Below are 23673 nucleotides of genomic sequence, written 5' to 3' on the forward strand. Positions count from 1 at the left end.
GGCAGGATGGCCACTCTCACTACTTCTATTCAACATTGTACTGAACAGAGGCAAGAAAAAGAAATAAAAAGCATACACATTGTAAAGGAAGAAGTAAAACTGTCTTTATTCACAGACAACATGACTGTGTACACAGAAAATTCAAAGGTTCTACCAAATAACTACTAGAGTTAATTGAATTTAGCAAGGTCATAGGATACAAGATTATCAAAAACTCAACTGCATTTCTAGATATCAATGGTGATCAGTTGAAAAATAAAAGTTTTAAAAAACATGCCACTTACAGTAGCATCAAGAAACAAAATACTGAGGAATAAATTTATCAAAGACGTGGAAGACCTCTGCACTACACACCAGAGAGAAATTAAGAAAGACCTAAATAAAAGAAGAAACATACCATGCTCACGGAATGGAGGACTCAATATTTTAAGGTGTCAATTCTCTCCAAATTGATCTATAGATTCAATGCAATCCCAGTCAAGCTCCCAATAGTTTTAATTTTTTTTTAAGAAATTAACAAATAATTCTAAAATGTATATGGAAATGCAAAGGACATAGAATAGCCAAAACAATCTTGAAAAAGAAACAAAGTTGGAGGATTCACACCACACCACAGGGATGCATCAGCAAAATCCAGGTTATAGGAAACCCTACAAGGCAAATGACTTGCTTTCCTCAAGAAATCAATTATATAGACAAGAAGAGAGAGGAAACCATAGATTAAAAGTAACCTAAAAGACTTATCAACTAATATCACAATGAAAACACAAACACTTAGGACACAATTAGAAATCTGAACAAGAACTGAATATTTAATGAAATTAAAGAATACTCTTCATTTTTAAGGTATGTAAATGGTAGACTTTGTATTTAATTTTTTATTTATTTTCCATTCATTCTTTCTCATTTTAATTCCTATCCATATCTAATTTTTCTCTACTCCTACTGGAGACTAGTAGACATACCCACGTAAGTATCAATATTTGACTTTCCTAAGCACCAAAAAAAAAAAAAAAAAAAGGTAGCAAAGCTCTTTCTAAAATGTAAAATTCTTTCAATGTGGCTAGGATATGCACCTTTAGATTTAGTATGGTGCACAAGAGCCTATAAGAAGCGGAATTTCAGAGATGCCAAAAAAGTTTCTCTGCCCAATATCACCAGGTGGCCAGCTGGGTCTCAAAAATTCTATTTGATATACCAAAGATCCCATGTAATTCTAACTCTTAGAAGCCTCTCTTTAAATGCAAATGTTCTGGAGAAGTAACCTATTAATCCAATAGCACCCACTAAAAACTTAGGTCGCTGAGAATACTTTGGATTACAAAAGCTTAGTATATATGTTACTAGAATAAAAATTTTTTAAATATATAAGACGTGTAACACAGTGAACCCTTTTGCAAATGATGGACTATCATCAATAGTAAAATTATAAAAATATTCTCTCATGAATTGTAACAAATGTACCACAATAACGTAAGGTGTTACTAATAGGGTGATAATGGGAACTTGGCATTTTATGCATTTTTCTGTAAATCTACAACTTCTCTAAAAAAAAGGAATAGCTTAGAAGCAGTTCATCTCTATTTAGTTAGAAGGCAGGCCCTGGGAGAATGGAGTCCAACACAGTTAGTTTAATTAATAGAGGAGAAAGTTTTCTCATCCTTTGGAAGCTCCAACATAAGAAGCCCTGGTGCGTGAAGGGCTGAAATGGCAGAAACAAACTCTAGCACTGGCATATGGTTATGGACACTAGAGACACTAGACCAGTGGTTTTTAAACTGCTACTTGCAACCAGAAATATTTTTTCATAAAATGAAATGAACAGAATAGGAAATAGAAAAGAAAATACAGTATCAAATTGTATCACATGTTTAAGGGTAAGTATTCTTTTGTGTATGTGCACACACTAGGTCAGGATGTATTTTTTCACAATGGGCAAAAATGTTTCAAAGCCATTGTACTTGTCTGTGAGAGCTAAGCGAGCAGAGGCTGTGTCTGCTTTTCTTCACTATTGCATCCTCAGAAGCAACACACTGCCTAGCACATGGCAGATGCTCAATAAACATGTGTCAAGTGAAGGCAAGGACAGGAGATGCTGAAAAAAGGTGGGGGTCAGAAAGCAAGGCTAAATTTTACCTACTTCACAATTTTGCTTTGGACTCTACCAAATCATAAATAAAACCTTGTTTTTCTCAAGAGAGGATTCTTACCAAGGGATAGATTAGCTAAATTTAAAAACTCCTTAAGTTCTAACTTTCAAGTCTGTAATTAGAAGCCAAAAGGGACTACTTACGAGCCCCGCCTAGTGGTGTCCTTTTCACAGCAGTCCCCTGCAGAAAAAGCCAGAAATAGCATCCTCTGTGACTGCCTCCAAGCCCAGCAGAACTAGGCTCCCCAACTTCTGACCTTAAAACCAGTCTACCTATCAACTGGTGAAAGTAGACTCCAGTTTCAACATGAACTAGACGAGGTTAAAACTAAGGGATTAGGGACCCATAACTAAAACACACTTTTATTCTCTTCCAAGTATACTGGAGAAACCATTAACCTTTCCATCACTGCTGCAGTCTGCCGTTCTACAGCTGAGAGCTTGCATATGAACGCCAGTTTTAAGGTCAGAATGAAGCCACAGAATGCTGCTACTACAGTGTTTGACTTCTGCATGAGATGTGCTGACTATTTTACCAATGAAAATACTTAGTTTCTAGGTTAGACCATGATAATAATGCCTTTCATTTATATATCAACTCTACTGGAGTGTTTAGGGTCCTTCAGAGTCAATCACCTCAACACCTATATGAAGAAAGAGTAAAGGAGGCACAAAAGGGTCTAAGCCAATTGCAGAGATAAGGAGTAGGAAGGGGACATACAAAGCAGACAACATCTTTCCCATCAAGTCTCCTTAAAATCTAATACCTGAAGAGGTCACTCTGGTGGGCACTCTTACGCACAATTTAGACAACCCTCTTTAGGTTCTAAAGAATTGGGGTGGCTGGTGGATACCTGAAACTATCAAACTACAACCCAGAACCCATGAATCTCGAAGACAGTTGTATAAAAATGTAGCTTATGAGGGGTGACAATGGGATTGGGGAAACCATAAGGACCACACTCCCCTTTGTCTAGTTTATGGATGGATGAGTAGAAAAATAGGGGAAGGAAACAAACAAACATACAAAGGTACCCAGTGTTCTTTTTTACTTCAATTGCTCTTTTTCACTTTAATTATTATTCTTATTATTTGTGTGTGTGTGCTAATGAAGGTGTCAGGGATTGACTTAGGTGATGAATGTACAACTATGTAATGGTACTGTGAACAATCAAATGTACGATTTGTTTTGTATGACTGCGTGGTATGTGAATATATCTCAATAAAATGAAGATTAAAAAAAAAAAAATCTAATACCTGAGCCCTTTCTGCCTTGGGGGCCTTTGCACTGCTGTGTGCTTGCCCTAAACAACACTTTCCTCCAGACATTCCAACGGCTCCTTCTTATCCTTCACAGGCCAGCCCCTCCCAGACCTCAGTCTCCCCAACTGGACAAGAGGTGTGCATGCTTCCAGGTATGACCCTAAACTTTGGCCCTGCCCACTCCTGAGCTGAAGCCGCTGAAGGGTCTGCAGCCTTGGGGAGAGGCCCCTGGAGGCCAAAGCTGGAGGCTCCAGGCTCCTGGATTATCTCATTCCATTTGTCACCATGCCCATTTGGTAGAAGACACAGGTTAATCCACTCTTCCCTGCCACTCTCCTGCCCAACCTGCCCCTGTTCTTGTGGGGATTGGAAGGTGAACCAAGACAGAAGGCAGCAGACAAGAAACACGACTACCTAGCTACAGCTGCCCTTTGACTTTGAGGTGGGAGTTGGATAGACCTGGGCTTTCACTCCAGGCTCCCTAAGGTCCATGCTATGTGCCTTTGGGCAACTTGATTGACAGTCGCCAAACCTCAGCAATAAACTGGGGATACAATCATTTAAAAAGAAAAAAGTCTAATAGCTATTTTCCAAGTCTAAAAGAGAAAGCAATAAATAAATACCTACCTAAATAAAGGCTCAAGATGACATTCTAAGGCTATTCTCCCAGAGTGTCCCCTAAAACGAAAATTTGACATATCTTTTATTACCTAATTTGTAAACATTCTACACTAAACTGATTACAGACACTAAAATATCTATCTCACTTCCTATTTCAGAATTCCTCTCTCCTCTCCTCTCTGTATTATAAAGTTTGTCCCAAGTTATCACACCTTTTTAATTCTCTCAAGCACTCAGATAAATTTTTATTGCACCTCCCTTTAATTGGTTAAAATGTCTGTATCTTTTGAACTAAAGCCCAACAACTTTCATATTTTTTAAGTGCTTTTGCAGAAGTGGAAGCAGTTGTGCTTTTCTAACCATCTCCATTTATGGTTAAGTATTTAAGCTAACAGGAGAAACAAAGATGTTGATTTCAGCAATGACTGAAGATGAGAGTGATGGAACAAGAAGTAGATGCTGTACAGAGGCAAAGAATGAGAGCTGACAGCAGGATGAGATCTGCAAGCAGAATCCACAGGTGCCGATACATAAAACTCATCAAGTTAAGCACCTGGTATAAATTGCTTTCTAAATAAGAAGTATATGTTGGTCTCAAAAATTTACCTATTTTCCAATGAACTAGAAAAAGAATAGTTTGAGCTTCTTTCACATTTTTAAGATCTGTAATTTTCAAGAATTTGAAAATTTTTAAGAGGCAATCTCTACATGAGTTCACTTTTGAGAACTAAATGATTCTTTATCACTGAATATTGAGATTCTGGTACCTAATATCTTATCTATAGATGATTTCTTTTCCTGAGATCAGTTCACTTAATACACTAAATAATGTTTGCACTCTAACATGCTAAATAATCCTGCTTTAAACTAGTTAGACAATAGGAGAAGTAAAAGCGAAGGCTGAGATATTAGATTACCTGTATCAGTAGCTGTAAGACAGTCATTTAAAGGCAGTAGTAAACAAATAAGAGGGAGAACAGTTTTATCTCTAAGACACTATAACTACTTATTCTAAACATTTTTTTTCTTGTCCTAAAAATTTTACTAAGAAAATAACCCCTGCCACCACCACCTCATAATGCAATTTGTTATGGCTATTGGGGATCCTGGAGCTTGTTTATAACTCTAGGACTGGTGGTGTGAAGCTTTATAGACCCCAGAAAAGTATGCTCTTAAGTTAACCCTGTGTGTATAGACCTATTGTAGGTGAGACCTTTTGATTAGGTTATTTCAATTGATATGTGACCCACCCCACTCAAGGTAGGTTTTATTCCTCTTACTGGAGTCCTTTATAAAAGGATAAAAACCACAGAAAACCTGAGAGATGAAATTGAGAGAAGCTCAAAGAAAAAGCCCCAAGAAGCTGAGAGACAAGGACATACCCACAGAAGCTGAGAGAGGGAGTCACTGAAGCCAGAAGCAACGAAACCCAGGAGAGGACCAGCTGACATCACCATGTACCTTGCTGTCTGACAGAGGTGCCCAAGCTCACTGGTAACCGGTCTTCAGAGTATTAGCCTATTGATGCCTTAATCTGGACATTTTCACAGCCTTAGAACTGTAAACTGTAAGCTAATAAACTTCCATTGTAAAAGCCAACCCATTACTGGTATATTGCATTCTGGCAACTTTACCAAACCAAAACAAGGACCAAAACTGATCTTGTTGCAAATAATTGTGTGTTTTGAGTATGACAATAAAAAAAATGACTGGCAAGCAAAGAGACAGTAAGGTCAAGTAAAGGAGAAGCCTCCTTCATGACATCAGGTGCCCAGAGAGAGGTTTAGGACCAGGAGAAAAGGAATCTGTTTGAGGGAAACAGAAAACAGACTATTTCAGCAGGAATGAGTCAGAGAAAAGGCAGAACATTAACTGATCAGGAAAATCTAGAAAGTAAGTAACAACTCAGATTTCCAGTAAAATGCAAGTCATTATACCCAATCTGTAGTACTGGGAGACCAAGGAAATGTTACTACTCAGGAGTTAAGAATATCTGCTAATAAGTGAAATAAAGATAATAACTAAATTGAGGATAAGGGCTTAGATTATGAGTAGAAATACTAGTAGTGGAAATTAAAAATAAAAAACAGCTTATTTAAAAAAGCATTAAGCTGAGTTAAACAGCAATGAATAATGAGATTTTGATATCTAATATCTTATCTATAGAAGATTTCCTTTCCTTAGATCAGTTCACTTAATACATTAAATAATATCCTGCACCCTAACATGTTAAATAATCCTACTTTAAACTAGTTACACAATAGGAGAAGTAAAAGTGAAGGCTGAGACATATCCCAAAGTAATTTGGGCAGAGAATAAAAATATACAAGAAGGGCCTCCCTGAGGAGCTGGGGGGAAATACAGAAGTGTTGGACTTCCTCACCTGGATTGTTGCTGATGTTCTCACAAACATTGAGGACTGCCGGTTTGATGTGCCAAGCCCTCTATCATGGGACTTGCCCTTATGACACTCGTTGTTGCAAAGGAGAGGCTAACCCTGCTTATAACTGTGCCTAAGAGTCTCCCCCTGAGTACCTCTTTGTTGCTCAGATGTGGCCCTCTCTCTCTAGCTAAGCCAACTCAGCCAGTGATCTCACTGCCCTCCTCACTACGTGGGACCTGACTCCCAGGGGTGTAAATATCCCTGGCAGCATGGGATATGACTCCCAGGGATGAGTCTGGACCCAAAATCATGGGATTGAGAACATCTTCTTGACCAAAAGGGGGATGGGAAATGAAACAAAATAAAGTTTCAGTGGCTGAGAGATTCCAAATGGAGTTGAGAGGTCACTCTGGTGGGCATTCTTATGCACTATATAGATAACCTTTTTTTTTAGGTTTTAGTGCAGTGAAATACCTAGAAATAAATACCTGAAACTATCAAACTCAAACCCAGTAGCCTTCACTCTTGAAGATGATTGTATAGCAATGTAGCTTACAAGGCGTGGCAGCGTGATTGTGAAAACCTTCTGGATTGCACTCTCTTTATCCAGTGTATGGATGGATGAGTAGAAAAATGGGGACAAAACTAAATGAAAAATAGGGTGTGATGGGGGGGGTTGATTTGGGTGTTCTTTTTAACTTTTATTTTTTATCCTTACTCTGTTTCTTCCTAGTGTAAGGAAAATGTTCAAAAATAGATTGGGGTGATGAATGCATAACTATATGATGGTACTGTGAACAGTTGATTGAACACCATGGATGACTGTATGTTATGTGAATATATCTCAATAAAATTGAATTTAATTAAAAAAAAAAAAAGTGAAGGCTGAGATAGCTCTGCCATCTTCTCCTACTTCACCGGGCCTCATCCTATGCCCTTGGTGGTAGAGGAGCAAGGAATGGAAATGAGAGTTATCACTGAGCCCAAACTGCGAAATTCTGTTTGGACCACCCAAAATTTATTTTAACACACTTACCAACATCTCCATAAACATACAGGCCCCTTGGAGGTTTGCTCCTTGTAAAAAGCTGCAAATTAAGAACAAATTATAAATCTCTAACATAGAAATAATTAAATATAATCACATATGTAGTGTTCCTAACTGTGCTACAGACAGCACTAAGAGGTTTATTATATACAATAAATAATAAAAGAAAAAATGATGTAAAAGACTGTGAAACCCAATTTAGGTTTCCATACAGTAGACAATAAGCTTAGTAGCCCAGACCCAGGGCTCCAAAGTCACACAACTTGCACTTCCATTCCTTCTATCACTTACTAATCAATCTTTCCCCTCTTTTCCATCTGGGCTCCCCAAATGATGGTAGCCTAGCTCACACTCAGCAAGCAAAAGATTAGAAGAAACTTTGTGGAGAAACTGAACCGTTCCCCGAAAAAAGACCCAAAGACAGTTAAGTGCTGACTTCTCACAAAGAAAGAGTCAGGTCCCTACCTGATCTGTTCAACTTACACTGAAGCACACCAGTCCACAAACCTCATAAGCTTTCAATCAGCTCTTTACACCTGAAAAGACACTGAAATGAATTGACAACCAGGAGTCAAAAGAAGTTTGAATAAAACTTCCAAGATGAAAGTCAGAGACCAGTGCAAATATACAGGAGAAAAAAACTCAGCAGAAACAGAGACTACGCAGACAGCAAAAGGAAACTTCAAAAATAAAATGGTAATCAATATGATTAATATGTGGAGAAAAATAAGAGAAGCTATTACAACTATAAAGCAAAAACAAAATGCTATTTTTAAAAAGGGAACATTAAGAACAAAAGAGAGCACTTAGAAATTTAAAATATGGTAGCAGAAATAAAATTTCAGAAAAAGGGTTAGGAAGATACATTTGAGAAAATGTTCCAGAAAATACAAAAAAAAAAAAAAATGAATAAACAACAAAATAAGAAGGAAAATATTAGAAAACTAGAGGATTAATTAAGGAAGTCCAACATCTGACAAAAACAAATTCCAGAAAGTGAGAATGGAGAAAAAAGAGGGAAAAGTTATATAAGAAATAATGCAAAGATTTTTCTTGGAAATAAAGGACTTGATTTCTAGTTTGGGGAGACTGACTAAATGTCCAGCACAATGAATGACATAAGAACCCATACCAAGTCACAGCAAGGAAACTTTAGAACATCAGGGATATAAAGATCCCACAAACGTCTAAGGGTAGGGGGAGTGGGAGGGAAAAAACAGGTCACAGCAACAGAAAAAGACTGGAATGAAATCTGAGGAAAATGATTTCCACTCTAATCTATTCCATCTGTCCATCAGAAGTGAAAATGGAAAGCTGACATTTCAGACATACAGGGCCTCAAAAAAATCTCCACATAGTCTTTCTCTAGTAACCAAAAAAGAGGAAAATATAGGCTCTAGGAAACAAAAGAGCGCCCTGGGAAGGGAAGCCCTGGTAAGACGAAGGGTTGCTCCAGCAGCACAGCGGCAGCAGGTCAAGAAGAGCGACCAAGTCCAGACCCAAACAAGGATGCAGAGCTCCAGGGAAGAAAGGAAATGGAACCACTCTTTACCAAGTATTATCAACCTAAATAACCATCGTGAATGTTCTGTTACTCTTAGAAGTGTAACTTTCAGTCTCTGCAGCAGTTCCCTTCCCAGATGCCTCATGCAGAAACCAAGGTAAGCCAGAACAGAGAGAATTCACAGGGTAAAAGCAGAAAGAAGGGAAGGTTACGCCACTCAGCACCAACCACAGCAGTCAATATTTGGGAAGAGAACATTCTCAAAAGATACATATTCCAGGATCTAATCCATAGAGATTTTGTTTTTGGTTTTGTTTCTTAATTCGTGGACTCTCTCCAATCTGCCTTAGAAATTTCTCTCACTTCCCTATGCCTCTTTGCTTTCTCTGCTAAACCCAGCCCCCAACTCAAGCGTGCCCTTTCTAGACCTCACGCTGGTTTGAGCCAAGCGAAAGGATTCTCTATGCTTTGATTCTGTCAGCTGGGATGACGTCCCTGTGTTTCTTTGTATGTTAACTTTCCATCTATTCTTAAATCTCAACTGAAAATATTTTTCCATTCCTGCCAAAAGCTCTTAATTTTTCTTGTTTTGTGATTTTATATGAACCAGTCTTGGGCATTGGTTATTCTATTTTCAACTTGCCAGAAAACACATCATGCTCTTGAACAATTTTAGAACAGCTTCAAACTGGAAAACTTGATAAAGTCTAACAAACACTACATTCTATATATTAGAAATCTTTTAAAAGCAACATTCATATTAGGTAACTGAGAGTGTCACCGTTTAGTCTTCTCTAGGACTGCTCAGATGTTATAATCCATGTATACAGAATAAGTGAAGTTCAAAGTCAAAAAAATTAACAAAGGTGGAAAAACAAAGATGGCACAGAGAGAACTCAATGCTACTAACAAAAATAGCAGTCAGGGCTCTATCTCCTATTTCACCCGCCCAATAATGTGTATTTTGGAAAGAACAAGAACACTTTGGGCAGATATTATATTATATATTACATATATAATTTATGTTATATTGTATAATGTTATGTATTATAGTAATATTTAGAAGATGATAAAGGGATACTGTTGTAGAGTACCAAAGAAGATCCATCCAATCTAAGATCACAAACACCTAACATGACATGAATCCTATTTAAGATGTAGATTTTACTCCAGATAAATTGATAAACAAAATGGATACACCTCTAACAATAAACACATTGTGTACTTCAAATATTTTCAACTGGAGACACAAACTAATTTTATCCTATTAAAATTTTAGTCTTTCAATAATTATTCAAATTATTTTAAGGAATTTAAGAACCTATTCAACATCAAATGGAGAACAATAACACTACTTAAGAAGGCTGTAAAACGGGCCCTGAAGACGTTTTAAATTCTTTTTTATTGATTTCAGGGAAAGTCAGGTTCATACATTTTTCTCCAAAATGACTGTAACCTGAACCCACATGATTTACATGACCCTAATTTGCATTTTCTCACAACTTACTGTTTTTGTTCAGTTCCATTAAATTTCCTTTTCGTAATGCTTCAATTTCCTGTAATAGGCTCATATGCCTCAGAAATACTTACCATGAACTCCACCCTTGCAGAGTCTCACAGCTTCGATGCTGCGTCTCCATAGAGCTGCCCCCCTCCATGACCATCCCACAGCTGGGCTCTCTCCATTCTCCTCCCCATGACCCTCCATTTCTTGTTTGCTGCCTTAGGCCCTCTCTAAGGATGGACATAGGTTTAGGTCTAGGAAACAAGGCTCTTGTGGAAGACAGAGGAGCTTGGGAAAAAGGAGGAAGGATGAAGTGAACAACTGTATGTAGAACCACTCCCTTCCCCTATACCCTTCCAGGCAACACCCCTAGAAGACAGTTTCTAACCCTAGGAAAAATACCCAAAGCCTCTCAAACCAATACCAAGCTCTTAGCGTTCCATGTATCAGCGGGTCCTTTCAGCCTACTTGATGGAGCCTACAGACCACACAGAACACATCCCTCAAAGTTTCCAAATATTTCTAAATTCTAAAGTTTCCTATTAAAGTTTGAACTTTAAGACTAAAACAGGATGTCCTCATGGCAGGGGTAGGGTCTCAATCAACCTAGCATCCCAATATACACACAGTAGACTCAAAAATCAGGTATTAAATCAATACCTTAATGAACTGCAGGTGATGGTAAGAAATGATGAACCACTTTCTTAAAACTCTTACTCTTAAAAGGAAATCATGAAATCTGTATGCAGACTACACGCAGAAACAAAAGACGAAAGCTGCCCTGTTGTTATTCAAATCTCCCCCCTCACTCCTGGTATTGACTTTTGTTCCTGCCTTCTTTAGATGGCCCTTTTGATGACAGCAAGGACCAAAGAGAGCAAAGGAGACAGAAAATTGCCCCAATTTCCAGCATCAAAACCCAATTCACACCTGGAGAATCAGCACTGAATTTCCCAAATGTGGAGCCTCCTTCCATGTAGAAATGGCCACCAGGTAGAATAGCTGAGGTTATATGGATGTGTGGACATCTAGTTTATTTACACAACAAGAACTGCAATGGAGGGAATTAGTAGTTTCCAAGCATGTTGGCTCAGTAGCTTTATATACAACCCCCAAACCATACCCTGTCCTGTGATTATAGGTTATTAGCAAATGGAAATTGGTTTCATTGCCATGAACACGTTGAATTTAATATATCACATAATTTTGACACTGATGAGACCACAGAAATCCATCCCTGAATGTCAATAATAATAATCCATCCCAGAGAAGTTGAGTGACCCACAATAATCCACTAAATAAAAATTCTAAAATGGTGATTTTTGCAACCATTAACAAATACAAATTTGAGACAAGAGATTGCAATTTCTCCTGTGAATAAAAAGACTAAGTCAGACAATCAGGAATGAATTTCACATCATACATTTTACCACTTTCAGGTCTAAACGTCTGGAATCGAATCAAAAGGCCTGACTTTAACAAATATTTAACAGACGTATAAATCTTTAATTTGTTAGTCAACTGTTATTCCTCGCTGTGGACACTAGCTGTTTAATTTGTTATTTTAAAGCCCCAAAGCAGTGAACTGTGGTGTATGCATACAATGGAATATTGCACAACTGCAAGGAGTGAAGCTATGAGACACACGACAAGGTGAACGGATCCTGTAGACAGTATTTCGAGTGAAGTAAGCCAGAAAAGACAAGACAAACATTATAATGCCTCACCCATATGGCCTAACTACAATGTATAAACTCAGAATTGAATCTTAGAACACAGCTTATCAAGGGAACACTTATTGTAATGGTCCCTAGATTGTAAGCGCTTACAGCAGTCACATCTATTCCTGAATTTTAATGGCTATCTCCAAATTCTGAGATGCTGATTCCTTTGTGTATAACCTGGTAGGTCTCTGGAACTTTGGGTATCTGTATGACACCTGAAACTCAGAGCTAGAGCTCGGCAGATATGAATGTCAATATTACCCCATATGGCAACTATTTAAAAAGCTGAAAAAGAGCCCAGACTTCAATTAGAGATATGAATGAAGCAGATCTGGTTAGGACTAGGGCAGATGAGGCCAAAGGGTAAAGGATGATACCGACTGTGTTTTAAAACTTAGGCTTCTGTGTGGGACCAAGGAAAGAGATTATTTGGTTCAGGATATATATCTTCTAAATCACCCTAAATAATTTGACTTCTACGGTCAGTTTATTCAAACACCATGATTACATGCAGCTTTGAATAGGAATTGAGATCTGGTAGGTTTGTACAGGTTAGTGTGAAAAAGCCTTTACATCCCAGAGTAATTTGGGCAGAGAATAACAATAAATATGCAGGGTCCCCCTGACGAGCTGGGGGAAAATGTGGAAATGTTGGACGTCCCCACCTAGGTTATTACCGAAATTCTCACAAACATTGAGGACTGACAATTTGGTGGGCTGAGCCCTCCATCTTGGGGCTTGCCCTTATGAAGCTTGTTACTGCAAAGTAGAGGCTAAGCCTACTTGTGGTTGTGCCTAAAGCATCTCCCCTAGAGTGCCCCTTTGTTGCTCAGATGTGGCCCTCTCTCTCCAGCTAAGCCACCTCGGCGGGTGATCTCACTGCCCTCCCCCCATGTGGGACCTGACTCCCAGGGGTGTAAATCTCCCTGGCAACACAGGATATGACAACGGAGCATGAGCATGGACCCAGCTTCATGGGATTGAGAAAATCTTCTTGACCAAAAGGGGGATGCAAAATGAAACAAAATAATGTTTCAGTGGCTGAGAGATTTCAAATGGAGTTGAGACGTCCCTCTAGAGGGCATTCTTATGCACTATATAGATATCCCTTTTTAGGTTTTAGTGTATTGGAATAGCGAGAAGTAATGATTCTTGAAGATGACTGTATAACAGTGTAGCTTGGGATGACAGTGTGATTTTGAAAACCTTGTGGCTCACACTCCCTTTATCCAGTGTATGGATGGATGAGTAGAAAAATGGGAACAAAAATTAAATAAAAAATAGGGTGGGGGGGGATGATTTGGGTGTCCTTTTTTACTTTTATTTTTTATTCTTATTTTTATTCTTTCTGGTGTAAGGAAAATGTTCAAAAATTGAGTGGGGGTGATGAATGCACAACTATACGATGGTACTGTGAGCAGTTGATTGTACACCATGGATGATTCTATGGTATGTGAATATATCTCAATAAAACTGAATTTTTTTAAAAAAGTGATAGAAGAAACAACCCAAATATCCATAAATTGACAAATGAATAAATAAAATATGGTGTATTCATTAAAAAAAAACCAAAGGACAGAAAAACTGAACAAATAAAGTTTGAGGCTGGAAACTAGAAAGTGGTGTTGAATCATACACCTTGAGTTAATCCAGGCATTCATGAGCATACTTTCAAATAGCCATTAGTTCTACTGTGACATAAATCAACCACTTTGTGTTTATTACTTTAACCACAGCCATGCACACACAGGGGCTTGATGAATGCCTTGAGGTGACAGTGACAACAATGGGCACCTAGTCAAGGACCACCACGATTCCCAGTGCATCAGAAGAGGAGACATTTCCATGGCCACATCAGCTTCGGACAGAGGTCCCGCCAATGTACCACAAAGAGGCTTGGTGAAATATGGAGGGTTCTGTGCAAACATCACACCACTAGAAAAAAACACCTCAAAGGCATGGCTTCTTTTGGAAGTTATCTTTACATATGTCTATCATTTCCCTCCCCAACATCCATTCCATTATACTTTATACCCAAATGTGCAGCATCCAGGACTTTTAGGTAGGAATAATCCCACTCCCAGGTCCACCTCCAGTAACAGCTTGATGGATTCAGGGGTGGACTGTGACCTGAGTTGGATCAAGCAGGTTTCTGTTGTTCAATAGTTAGGGAAAGAGAAGCTTTTGTCTTCTGGGCTGTATGGTATGCAAATATGAAAACAGCTTCCTACTTTAGATAAGCCAACCTAAAGACAAAGCCAAGAAAGGCAGGAGGGCAAAATCAAGACCTAAAAGAAATGGAGTCAAGACTCTAATACTCTGCTCCTCGAGTATACTTTACCTCTGGACTTTTCAGTTACATGAGTCAACTGATTATTTGCATTGCTGAACCCAATTTGAGATGGATTTTCTATTATTTGAAATTTAAAGCATCCTAACAGATGCTATATTTTTCATTTGGCCATGCTAGTGGCCTGATAGAAGTACATAAGAAGTATCTATTTTCAAGAGAAAAGTTATTGTTGATTACATAAAATAATTTTTTAAAAATCTATCCTTTCTCTATTTCTACTCCCAGATGGCTAGTACCTTTGTAGCATAAAATGTAAAAAACCACAGAATGTCTTATGAGGCAGAGTCAAGGACGTGTGAGTGTGTAACAGATGGGGTCTAACTTCTTTTATTAAATACTTTCTACCTGCCAGGCACATCGAACCATTTCTATGAAGCAAGGTGAGTTTCCCAAAGTATGCTCCATAAAACATTACTTCCACATTATGTTTATGAGTTAATTTAAAAAGAGACTTACATGTTCAAGATGGGGAAACACTGCATCACAGGAAGAGTTTAAGTCTTTACTACAGGATTTCTCAGTCTTTGGTATACTAATGGCATTGCGATTCTCTGAAGGAAAGTTGTACATATTGTATTTCCCAAATATATTTGACCACAGAACACTTTTCTCAAAAAATTATCTCATGGGACTAATAGTTCCACTTGCAGGAAATGATACATTATGCCAATTTATTAGATTCAACAAATATTGAGCATCTACTATGTGCGTCACATTGTATAAAGTGATGATGGTATACACTGGTTAACAAATAAGTGTAATCCCTGCTTTCATGAATCTTACAGCCTCATGGTGGATGACAGAGAATAAAAAGCAAAGAAATAAAATATAGAATTATATATGTGTGTGTGTGTGTGTGTGTGTGTGTGTGTGTGTAATTTAAAATAAATTATAAATTAAAGCATGCTATGAGAACAACCCATGAAGACAGAGGGCTGAAAATAGTGTGGATACTATCTTAATTTAGTTTAGCATTGAATTTAATAGGGATGTTAAACCCACTGACTAGTTTTGAAATTCCCATTTCATCACAGTCTAACTATCTGATCAGAGAGACTGTCCTCAAGCTTAGGAGACTTATTACAATCACCTAACTCAAAAGAGAGAATGATTAAAAAACAGGTGTCAAAAGAATGTCATCAGAACTTTTAAAAATAATATGACTATATTGCCAAATGTCCAAGAAGGAAATTCACTGGTGTCACCGACGTTTGGGGTCCTTGCTGTTATGCATTTGGTGATCTTGAAAATGAGCCCCTCCTAAAGCTCCCCAAACCACTAAATACAGTAAAAATTTCTGTTTTGAATCATATGCATTTAAAAAGCCATTCTCCCCAGAAAGAATCTTTAAAATATAGGGTTTATATTTTTAAAAATTAACTACCCAATTATTAGTTTATCAAAATTTTATGAGACTAAGTCAAATGCAAAGAATGAATCTTGATTGGATCCTAGACCCAAACACACATCTATACACATCATACACATTTTGGGGACTATCGGAGAATTTGAATGTGGGCTTTATATTTAGGATTGCCAGATAAAATATAGGATTCCCAGTTAAATTTGAATTTCAGATTGACATGAAATAATTTTTATACATAATGTCCCAAATATTACATGAAACACAGGTATATTCAAATTCAAATTTCACTGGATGCTCTACATTTTTATTTGATAAATCTGTCAACTCTATTTATATTAGATATTTTAAATCAATGTTTAATGTCTTGGGTGTGATAATGGTATTATGGTTATACAGACTCATGCCCTTGCTGTTGAAGATACATAACGATGGATTTAGGAGTCAAGTGTTATGATGTTGCAACTTACTTTCAGATGATTCAAAGGAAAAAAAAAGGTATTTAGAGAGAGATATGGCAAAATGTTAACCATTAGCAAATCTAAAGCAAATTGTTGAAATTTTTAAAAATGAGTTGGGAAAAAAATCAAAACAAAATTTGGTAAGATGACTACTGTTATTACCTTTACTTTTCAATTAAATCTAGGCTTTCTAACACATACCAAGAGCTATTCCAAAAATATCAGCATATTTGCATTTTAGACAGCTGCTTTCAAAACTGTTACCAAATCCATTCCTTCATTTCAACCGCTGCAAACTAAAAGCAAACTTGTCATCCATCATTCCAAATATTTTGATTTAATGATTTTAAATGTATCCTTTGTTTCCTATTATATTAAAATTATAGAATTAAAAATAATCAAAGGTGATTCTCATAAAAATTATAAATTATAAAATAACCTGTTATTTGCCTTCCTGGAATACTATCCACCTGCTACCCTGGAGTTATTTCTATTAGGACAATTAGATAATGAGGGTGGTGCTGTTAAAATAAAGTGTTGTTTTCAATTTGTTTAAAATGTAGGAATACTACTTTTCCTGTTTCTCCCCACTCCCCCCACCATTTCACTATTATCTACCAAAATGATAGAATCAGAGACAATGATTCTAGTTGGATTGCTGAGTATAATTACATCTTTTCAAAACTGGCATTATATCATTCTCAGCATAGACCACTTTTTGATAAAAGTAGATCACTTCAGTTTCTAAAAAGATGTTTAAAAACTAAAAGCTGAGCTATATGTTAGCACCCACAAATTCTCTTTAAATGAAAGTCTTTTTTTAAATACCTTTAGCTGATTTGCAAAAGAACCTTCTGCAACCTAAAATACATCAATTTGTTCAGTTATGAGAATAATTAAGCGTATTTAAGTATCTAAATAACTAGCAAGGAGTGGTGCTTAAACCTTTAAAACAACTAGGGTATGAAATAGCTCAATTTCTGACTACAATAGAATTTAAAGATGCAAATGACTTCTTCAGTTTCTCATGCATTCAAATAATAAACATTTATAAGGCCTTTATGTGCCTCTGGGAGACAAATAACAGGAGGCAATTTGTCCAGCAAATCCTTTCATGTACACTCATTCCTAAGTGACATTCTCATTCTAGCCTAGTTCAGGTTAAGCTATGCCAGATCTCATCTTCCCCAATCACCCATTAGTTCAGAGAGGTGTCAAAGAGTTAAGTATAATTCTCAAACCAATCTGGAGGTCATCGAAAGAAAGACATGGAAACTATCCCTTAGTTTGAACCTGATGAGGTTCTGAATTTGAGGAATTAAACTAGCTTTCCAGGCATCTTCTGGCTCAGCTCAGAACTGAGGGTAAGGAGGCAGTGAGAACACTTAACACCTTTGCAGAGACATGTGGACATAGGAACTCACACAGACACCTACCCTTTCACACGGACACACAGACTGGCTCAAGGGCACCACTAGAGGTGCATTCAGAGTTAACAGAGAATTATTTATGGATCTTCAATGATGGCTTTGTCACTTATTCATTCATTCATTTTTTCATTCATTCCACAAACATGGTTTAATCATTCTGAGCATCTCCTTTGTGCCAGGCAGTAAGCTGGGTTCCACAGACCAAGACGACCCAGAAAACAAAGACGCAGTATTTACCAGAGGAGCATGTGGTCACCAGGTGAGCAATGTGAGAATGGACATAACAAAAGGATAGGTGGCAGACTTAGCAAAGACCCAGAAGCAAAAGAAGGTCCCAGTTGTGTCCAAGGATTTGCAGGTAGCTCAATCATGACTGGAGCACTTATTGTCAGCAGGGGAAAATGGCAGATGAGGCTGGCAAGGGGCAGGGACCAGAACTCTAAAGGACCTTGAAACACGTTAATGCATTTGTACTTAAGCAGGAGAATGGCATGATCAGATTTATGTGTTAGAAATATCTTTCTTTAGACAGTGTGGAGAATGGGTTGAATGGTGCGTGTGGTGGTTTGGAGACGTGTATCCCAAAAAACATGTTCTTAAACTTAATCCACCCCTGTGGGTGTGAACCCATTGTAAGTAGCACCTTTTGATGACATTACTTCAGTTAAGATGTGGCCCAGCTCAATCAGGATGGGTTTTAATCCTATTACTAGAATTCCTTATAAGCAGAATGAAATTCAGACAGAGAAAAAACCATGGGAAGCAAGAAACTGGAGGTCAGCAGAACCTGGAGGAGAAGGGTGAGGCCAAGAGAGGCCTCCATATGCACTGTCATGTGACAGAGAAGCCCAGGACCAAGGATCACCAGCAGCCAGCCCCAGAACTCCAGTCTTTGGGAAGAAAGCATTGCCACGATGACACCTTGATTTGGACATTTCCCAGCCTCAAAACCATGAACCATTAAATTCCCATTGTTTAACCCAACCCACTGCATGGTATTTGCCTGTGCAGCCAAGAAAACTAAAACAGGGAAACTGAACACAAGGACACCTCTAAAAAAGAGAAAATGGTGGCCTGATTAAAAGTAATGGCAGGGGAGAGTGCAGAGGGAATGCATTTGAGACATACTGAAAAGATACGCTGGTAAACTGGCTGAAATCAAACTGGGAATGGGGCTCTGAGGAGACAGAGGTTGATGTAGCTCTTTTAGAGTGGGATACGAATTCAAGGAAAACAAAACAAAAAGTTTCAATGAAGAGAAGAGGGAACACTGAGCAATAATATAAGCAAGGTGGTTCTTTAATGAGCTTCTCCTCTTTAACCCCTCCTCCCTGATCTCCCAATGATAGCTGTCCCAGTTGCCAGGTAAAGACATGGTTCTAGGAGAAATACCGTGGGTTTCTGTGTGCGTGCATGTGTGTGTGTGCGTGTGAGTGTGTTTCAGCAGGGCAGAGGCAACTGTTATGGATTGAACTGTGTTCCCCAAAAACGACATTTCCCTGTCCCATGAATGACCCCATTTGGAAACAGGACCAGTGAAGATGTTATTACTTAAGATGAGGACAAACTGGAATAGGGTGGACCCTTAATAAAATGACTAGTGTCCTTACAGGTAGAAGAAATTTGAACACAGTATGAGAGAGACAGAGACGGCCACGTGACGGAGGCAGAGATTGAGTTTTGCTGCCACAAGCACTATATAATCCTCTATACTCCTTCTATTTGTAAGAAGCAAATGTGGAATTTGTAGAGTCTAGAATTACATTATCGCCTCCAAAATCATAATTCCCTCAAAATAACAGAAAAATCAACCAGAACATTGAAATATCTCAAATTACACTTAAAAATATTTTTATTATAGAACATTACAACAGGCTAAACTGGAGAAAATATTAAATAGCTGGTTACCCACCACCCAGCTTTATCAAATCTTTATATTTTGCCACATTTATTTCAAATTTTAAGTAATAAAACACTAGATTTTTTCCTCCTCAGTCTTAACAACTCTGAATTTGAAGTTTATCATACCCCATGCTATGCCACATTGCATTTTAAAAATATACTCTGGGAGAAACTAAGATGGCGGCTAGGTGAGACAGGGCAAAAAAACACCTCCGTGAAAAACACTAGATAAAAACCAGAAAGTGACCCAGAGTACTGGTTACAGCGATGCTCCAGCTGGACGAGGTCTGCTAGTACCACAGGGGCCATATACTTGGTGAAACCGGGAGTCTGCATTCTGAAACGAGCGAGTAAGCTGGCTGGAAGACCCGCAGCCACGCGGCGGTGTGGGGAAGCCAGGGGTTGGCATTTGGAGAGCGACTGGTTCTTTTAAAAAAAAAAAAAAAAAGAAAGGGAAAAACCCAGGAGTGGCTGCAGTTGTGACAGTGGGAACCACGCAGTAAAACACAGCAAGAGGGGGCTGGGCCGGCCTCTCGGTGTCTGGCCTGGAAGATAGCCCACTGCAGATACCCTCAGGGCTGGGGGAACGGAGGGGAGAGCGGGAAGCAGAAAGAAACACCACAGCTTGCAGCTGGCACCCCAGAGGACTGGATAAACTCCTGCCCGGGGCCGTGCCCACAGCCCAGAGCTCCGCCAGTTGTCCCGGAGCTAGAAAGGAGGAACCATGAAAAGAGGTGGGGATTGAGACTCCCCGTTCGGCCATCTTTGCATCAGGCTGAGAGCGCCCCTGCACAGCCCGGCAGCCCGGGGCTTCCCTTGAGGGACAGCACGCACTGGTGATGTAGCACAGCCTTCCCTCGGCAGAGGTCCTGGAGGATCGCGGCTGAGGGGGGGGGGGGCCCGCTCGGAGAACCCAGGGACACTAAGCCAACTCCGGTGGTTTGCGGGACAGTGAGAGATAGGGTCTGGGGCTGAACTGAAATGAAGGCTTAGACTCTTGTGGCAGCCTTGAATCTCCAGGAACCTGGGGGATTTGAATATTAAAGCTGTCCTTCCTCCCTGGCCACCCGGACACACGCCCCACATTTAGGGCAGATGGCTCCAGCAACACACCCAAGCTGAGTTCTCCAACTGAACCCCACAAGAATCATTTCCCCACACACCGCGGGGACAAGGTTGAGAACTGACTTGAGGGCTATAGGTGACTCACAGACACCATCTGCTGGTTAGTTAGAGAAAGTGTACACCACCAAACTGTGTTTCTGAAAAATTAGATTGGCATCTTTTTTTTACAACTTGAAAGAACCCTATCAAGCAAAGCAAATGCCAAGAGGCCAAAAACAACAGAAAATCTTAATGCATATGATAAAACCAGACGATATGGAGAATCTAATTCCAAACACACAAATCGAAATATCAGAAGAGACACAGTACTTGGCACAATTAATCAAAGAACTGCAATCGAGGAACGAAAACATGGCAAAGGATTTAAAGAACATCAAGAAGACCACGGCCCAGACCATAAGTGACACAAAGAAGACCCTAGAAGAGCATAAAGAAGACATTGCAAGAGTAAATAGAAAACTAGAAGATCTTATGGAAATAAAAGAAACTGTTGGCCAAAGTAAAAAGACTCCGGATATTCAGAATACAAGATTAGAGGAAGCTGAACAACGTCTCAGCATCCTAGAAGTCCACAGAACAGAAAATGAAATAACAAAAGAAAGAATGGAGAAAAAAATTGAAAAAATCAAAAGGGATCTCAGGGATACGATAGATAAAATAAAATGTCCAAACTTAAGACTCATTGGTGTCCCAGAAGGGGAAGAGAAGGGTAAAGGTCTAGAAAGAGTATTCAAAGAAATTGTTGGGGAAAACTTTCCCAACACAATAGAAATACACAAAGCATAAATGCCCAGCAAACCCCAAATAGAATAAATTCAAATAAACCCACTCCGAGACATATTCTGATCAGACTCTCAAATACTGAAGAGAAGGAGCAAGTTCTGAAAGCAGCAAGAGAAAAGCAATTCACAACATACAAAGGAAACAACATAAGACTAAGTAGTGACTACTCAGTGGCCACCATGGAGGCAAGAAGGCAGTGGCACGATATATTGAAAAGTCTGAGAGAGAAGAATTTCCAACCAAGAATATTTTATCCAGCAAAACTCTCCTTCAAATTTGACGGAGAGCTTAAATTTTTCACAGACAAAAAAATGCTGAGAGACTTTGCCAATAAAAGACCTGCCCTACTTCAGTACTAAAGGGAGACCTACCAACAGAGAAACAAGGAAAGTAGAAAGAGATATAGAGAATTTTAACAGACATATATAGAACCTTACATCCCAAATCACCAGGACACTCATTTTTCTCTAGTGATCATGGATCTTTCTCCAGAAGGGACCATAAGCTGGGACATAAAACAAGCCTCAGAAAATTAAAAAAAAAAAAAATTGAATATACTCAAAGCACATTCTCCAACCACAATGGAATACAAATAGAAGTCAATAATTTTTGAATTGTAACTCCACTATTTACTTTCTACATGGGATAAAATACACAAACTCTAATGACAAATCAGTGGTTTTGAACTCAACATAAAATATGTAATTTCAGAAAACTATATAAAGGTGGGGGGAAGGAGGAGTATAGGAACATAGTTTATGTGTCCTATTGAAGTGAAGGTGGTATCAAAGAAAAACAAGATTGTTATGGATTTAAGAGGTTAATTTTAAGCCCCACAGTAAACACAAAGAAATTATCAGAGAATATGACCATAGAGATGAAAAGTGGAGTATGGGTTAAGAGAAATGGGGGAAGGGGCAATGGGGAGTTAAGAAATGAGTGTAGGGTTGCTGTTTGAGGTGAAGGAAATTTCTAGTAATGGATGGTGGGAAGGTGATAGCATTACAACATTCTAAATGTGATTAATCCCACCAATGGAATGCTAGGGAGGGGGTGGAATGGGAAGATTTAGGCTGTATATATGTTCCACAATTGAAAAAAAAAAAAAAGACAGTCAAAATAGATGACAATTGAATGCCAACGATGAACCTGGATGGGATTGGAGGATGGAGGACAGGAGGCTTAAAGGGACACAGTTGAGACATAAGGAAAAGGAAATACAGAATGTAAGCTTTGTATCATTGTTGAATCTCTTGTACTTCTTAGTTGTGCTTAATGGGATTGCATAAAAGAATGTTCTTGTTCATGGGAAGTGTATATGTGAATTATAGTGTTTGTTCAAGGGTGTGAGCAGCTAGCTCTCATATGTTCAGAAGACAGAGCAATAGATGATGGATGATAGACAGGGATGGAGGGAGGGAGGGAAGGAAAGAAATAGCGATGTGACAGCATATTAAAGTTGGTGGATTGGGCTATCGGAGGAGGTCAGGGTATGATGGAGCTCTGTGTATGGGGTTAGTACTGTTTTTGCAACTGTTCCTATAACTTTGAATTTATTTCAAAATAAAAATATATATATATATACTCTGATGTATTTATCCATTCTTGTGGTATCTGCTAGTTTTCCTCCCCAAACAGACTTTCCTTGGTCTATTTTTCTACTGGTTTATTTGGCTTTTTCTATTATTTTGTAGTTCTGTATATATTTTAGATAGCAATCCACAGTTACTTATTTCTGATGCAAATATCTTCTCCCAGTGTATGTCTGCCTTTCCACTTTTTTTATGGTGTCTTTTGTTGAATAGAAGTTTTGAATTTTAATATAGTCAAATGTATCAGTTTTTATCTTTATAATTTAGGCTTTTGTATCCTGTATAAGGAATTCTTCCTTTTCTTCAGTTCATAACAGTATTTTCCAATACTGTTAAACAAGGAGTTTAAAATTTCACTTTAAATTTAGGACATGAATTTCATGGAACTTATTTTTGTGTTTCGAAAGGTCGGTACCAATTTCACTTTACTTTTCATACAGATAATTAATTGTTCCATCCCTATTTATT

At 38.4% G+C, this 23673-nt stretch overlaps 1 protein-coding gene across 2 annotated transcripts in view; it reads right to left on the minus strand.

Annotated features, from left to right (window-relative positions):
• The window catches only part of AFG1L (AFG1 like ATPase), a 234430-nt gene that overhangs the window by 172114 nt on the left and 38643 nt on the right, over window positions 1-23673 (minus strand). For both annotated transcript variants that reach the window (XM_037842307.1, XM_037842306.1), the window contains exon 3: window positions 7453-7504. In XM_037842307.1, the coding sequence (XP_037698235.1) occupies window positions 7453-7504 (52 nt within the window). The remainder of the gene's footprint in view (window positions 1-7452; window positions 7505-23673) is intronic.

Source organism: Choloepus didactylus, chromosome 7 (assembly GCF_015220235.1).
Source record: "Choloepus didactylus isolate mChoDid1 chromosome 7, mChoDid1.pri, whole genome shotgun sequence".
Taxonomy (NCBI): domain Eukaryota; kingdom Metazoa; phylum Chordata; class Mammalia; order Pilosa; family Megalonychidae; genus Choloepus; species Choloepus didactylus.